General features: G+C 44.0%; 1 protein-coding gene across 1 annotated transcript in view; it reads right to left on the bottom strand.

Moving 5' to 3' along the window:
- Window positions 1-528: 528 nt before the first annotated feature.
- SRSF3 (serine and arginine rich splicing factor 3) overlaps window positions 529-4,638 on the bottom strand; it is a 6,282-nt gene continuing 2,172 nt past the window's right edge. Inside the window, 5 exon segments of the mRNA XM_017821411.1 lie at window positions 529-1,342; window positions 1,616-1,702; window positions 2,296-2,334; window positions 4,559-4,616; window positions 4,618-4,625. Of these exon segments, the coding sequence (XP_017676900.1) occupies window positions 1,315-1,342; window positions 1,616-1,702; window positions 2,296-2,334; window positions 4,559-4,616; window positions 4,618-4,625 (220 nt within the window). The 3' untranslated portion in view covers window positions 529-1,314.

Genomic DNA, 4,638 nt, shown 5'->3' with positions numbered 1-4,638 from the left:
GTCCTTGCCTGGACAGCACCAGTGAAAGAAATTCCATCATCAGACTGTTCAGTGTGAGGGATTTAATATCTAAACCACACAACTGACCCAATGGAGCACATCTTCTCTTGGATACAGGACCAAGGGAACAGGGCACTGTGGGACATCCACTTGCTCTCCAGTCGTGCCACAGTTTTACAGGGAGTGAATCTTCATGCAAAGCTCTGGTTTCCAGACCAGTAATTCCCAAACTGAGAAAGGAAGAACACCTTCAATGCTGTGCCCAACCCACACCCAAGATGCAAAGCCAGTGAACCCTTGCATCTCTAGGTGGTTTTCCAAGGAAGCATTATGGGGATCCCTGTTGGGCAAGAAGTGCCATCAGCTCCTGAATCCACCCTGGCTGAAGGGACTGGATTCCCGTGGAATTCCCCGAGGAGCAGAGGTGAGCAGAGACCTGCAGGTACAGCCCTGTTGGACAGTTCAGGTGAGCTATATACAGCCAGGTGTGGTGACTGTCAGTCAGGTACGAGTTAAATACCGAACAACGAGTTGTAACCAAAACTTTAATCCCAAGGATCTCACAAAAGACATTTTACAAGTGACATGAAAAGTCTTGTACAGTAAAGAAATGTTTTACTCCTAAAGTTTACAATGTACCATTAGACACTTAACACATCCACTCCAGGTGTCAGTTCTGCTTGTGGATTTGGTCTATTCAGAGGTTCTGGAATAGATGGTCAATCAACAACCGGCTAATTAAGGACTCTACTCACACCAAGTACAAAATTAACTGATCCTACAGCTAAAAATTTGTAATTCATGGAATATAAAGCAGCTCAGTTCCAAGTAATGCAGTCAGAACTGGAGCTGGATGAAACTGCAGCCCAGCCCTTCCCTCCCCGTGCCACTGGCTCGCTGCTCTGACTCTTCCCTGCAACTGGGCTATGGAGCACCCACATCCTGCTCTGCTCCAGGCCACAATTCCACAAGGAACACACCATCCCAGCACACTCCCTTGAGAGCTGAGCCCCAGCAAACCCCCCCAGCTACGGACACAGACCATTTACCATTCCACACACACACAAACCATGTCTGATGGTACATTGGAAAACCATTAATAATACAAATCATAGGATCTGCTCAGAACCATATACAGATTCACATCTTTACATTTGCCACCTGTTACAAGATACAAGGAACAAAGCAAGTTCAACAGCTAAAACATTTTAAAAATGCACCAAGCTTTATGAAGTTTCGAAACAAAACAATGTTCTGTACATACTCCTGGCCTCGGATCTCCTGACTTCCTGTACACAGCTCCTTCCCACAGTCCTATTTCCTCTCATTTGACCTGGAGCGACTGCAGGACAACAGACAGGTTAGGTTTGGTTAAATCCAAGGTGCCAAGAGCAGCAGATTTTCCTTTAAAACCCCCAGCCCCGATCAGCAGATATTAAAGCATTTAAAAGATACTGTTCATTTAATAAAACTGAGTATTTAATTCTTCAAGGTGAAGAACCTTGTAAGATACTAGAGGTATTTCTCCACCACCACCTTTATCAGTATTGCCAAGGCACAGAAAGTCATTTTTACATCTTTACTCAGAACACAAGTACTGGAAGACTCTTCTTACCTGCGAGACCTGGAAAAGGAGCGAGAAGGCTTGTGGTTCCTCTCCCGTGAGAGCGATCTCTCTCTTCTTCTGTCTCTGGAGAGGGACCTGGTACAGATCACACCACCAGATGATCAGAGCAAAGCTCAATTAGGCCAACAAGGCTCCTGAAGCTTCCCTTCAGGAGTGAAGTTTTTGAACTATTCAACCAGAGGAAACCTGTTGCAGATGCCATTAACCTTCCCTTTAGGGAAGAAGGATCAGCTTGAGCCAACAGCTTATGCTGTGCTGTGCACAGGCACCTAGTCCTTTGCAGCAGGTTTTTTTGCAGAATCCAACCTCATCACTGTCCTGATTTATGGCTGATTCAATCCTGAAGGTCTTTTCCCACCCAAATGGTTCTATGATTCTACACTTCTGGCAAAGAGTAGCACATTAACACAAAGTCTGTGGAAAAACTGGCAGAAACCCACAGGGCAGCTGCGGAATGGAAAATACTTCTATTCTTAATATCCTTCCACTGCTAACTCTGGAATCTCAAACAGCTGAGTAATTCCAGGCAAAGAACATGGCAGAAGCAAACCCATTTCCTTTTAACCAAACTACGGTCTGATTGCGCACAGCACACGGGGCTGTTTTGGGCTGTTCCTTTTCACACCTCCGGGCCAGAGCAGTCGGTGGGGTAAGGAAGGGATTCGTACCTGCTGCGGCTCCGGGAGAAGCTTCTCCTTCGTGGTGATCTAAAACCAGAAAACCAGATGTGAGGCACTTTATCCATTCTTTGAGCATTAACGGGGTGAGGCATTTCCCAACTTGTCAAACTCACTGTTGGGCCCAGGGAACGTGCCAAGAATAACTGGCATCCATCATCCAGTAAAAGGCATGGAAAGATTAGGCAGTAAAACCAAGCTCAGTGTGAACAGCACGTTTCCAACCACGAATTCACTTTAACTAAGAATGCGTCAGAGCAGAGTTGTCCAATGCAACACTTTCCATTTCAACTAAATACACTGCCCAGAACACCACACCAAAGTCCCACAAGTGGTTCCAAAAAAAAAAAAAAAAAAAAAAAAAAAATAGCACAGAGCAAATGTTTTGGAACCCATGCAAGCCAAAAAGGTCCGTAACAAGGCATAAGAGATATCAAGTGGGAAAAAAAAGTGAAAATGCGCTCAGTGTCAATTTGATAATGCCATTAAGTGCTACATTAGAACTGCATATTTGTGATTGTCATTTTTAATGCCATCGAGTGTGTTTAGACTATTTTCTTATAAAAAAATTAAAAAATTAAAAATATAACCTTAGCTCGGCCCAGTTCATCCCAAAAAGTAATTGTTTTAAGTTTTGAAAACTGTTAGTAAAACCATTTAAAGGTGATAGGATTTTTCTGGCAAGGAAAAGCTACATTAGTTAGAGTTTTATTAAAAATTTAGTTTGGCATCTCACATGCAAATATCCTGGTTTTTACGTTATTCACAGTGTAAGAGCTTCCATATCACCCTTAAAAGTTTTCTCAAGCAACATATGTACGTTACCACTCAATTATGCACAGCCAGCCTTTGATTGAGAAAAGTAATTACTTATAAGCCGCTTACTCCTTATTTTAACCAGCAGTAAACTGTATAAGCAGGAAAAACTTACAAGTCTTTGGTTTCAACAAGCTAGAAATGGTGAGGTGAGGCTGCCGGACTGACTGCCAAGAAGAATTTGCTGAAAAGGTTTTGCCAGATGTTGCGTTGTATTTAGTTGGTTGGCGAAGGGGGTGTTGTGGATTTTTCCTGCTTTTTTGTTAGCCGAAGGCTGCTGCTGTAGTTGTTGTGAAGACATTTGGTAAATAAACAGCTGAGCTGATTGGCCGGGAATGTGTGGGCGGTCGAGGTGGCTGCTGCCGATTTGGTTAAGGTTGGAGAGAAGGCTGAGAGAAAACAGCATGCTCGGGAACCAAAGGGCGGTGCAACCTGACGACTGGCCATGCCTGGGTCATGTGAAACGACACCAGCCAAGCTGCATGGGGCGCGCTGGTCACATGACGCTGAAAGGGCTAGTTGGCTGGCTAATGCAGACTCAGAGGGTGGTGAGAAGAGACATGATGGTGACTCTGTAACGGGTTCATTTTTATTAATAGATGGACCAAAAAGCATAAAAAAAATGAAAAACAAGCCATCAGTACAACCATCTATTAGCTAACAATACTCCTAATGTGTTATTTTTTTTTTCTTTTTTCTCTTTTCAACAGCAAAAGGGTAAGCTTGAAAACCCTGACTCGGGAGGACTTCACTCACCTGCCACAGGTAAATTCAGTCCTGTAAAAACCACGCTGCACATCTGAACAACCAGACTAACTAGTCTGGGTCCAAGAACGTGCCAGTTCCCAAAAGTCCTGCTATATATTAGAGGTGTGTTTGCAAACCTCGACTGACAGGATTATCACACGATGCTTTAATTCTAACACTAAAGTGTAAAGATTCCAGATGTTTAAAGCAACTGTTACTTGATCCATTATTAAACAGCTGCCTGCTTGGGAAGTATTTAAATTCTGCAAACAAAGCGGAGAAACCCATCGGTATGGAAATGCTAAACTGCTGTATGTCATGTTCTGCCATTATGGAATAAAGGAATGGAACAGCCTAAGTTGAAGTATGGGGAAGAAAGGGAAAGTGTGACTAGAAGACGAGCAGATTTTAGGAGGAATGAGGATAAGCCCAGGACAGAGGGCACTGACTACCAACTGCACAGTCACCTAAGGACAAAAGCCAACATTCAACACAACTTAAAGTTCACCTCGATTTTGTGGAGGGGTTGATTTGGGGATTTTTTTTTTTTTTTTTTTTCAGCATTTGTCATCTCCAAATCATGATCAGATAGATGAATGTTATCCATCAACATGCCTTTAACAAGCCTGCTTCTAGGATGCTACAGTGGTAACAGTGCCAAGAGCTCTAGGTGTGCTATGCCCCCAGGTACCTGCGCCGAGGGGGAGGACTCCTCCTGCGATAGTCATCCCGGGGACGCCGGCCCCCCTCCCAGCGTTCTGGGGAGAGACA

The sequence above is a fragment of the Lepidothrix coronata genome, unplaced genomic scaffold, assembly GCF_001604755.1.
Source record: "Lepidothrix coronata isolate B3197 unplaced genomic scaffold, Lepidothrix_coronata-1.0 Scaffold90, whole genome shotgun sequence".
Lineage (NCBI taxonomy): Eukaryota > Metazoa > Chordata > Aves > Passeriformes > Pipridae > Lepidothrix > Lepidothrix coronata.
The sequence above is the reverse complement of the archived record's forward strand: the minus strand, read 5'-3'. Positions and strand labels throughout refer to the sequence as shown.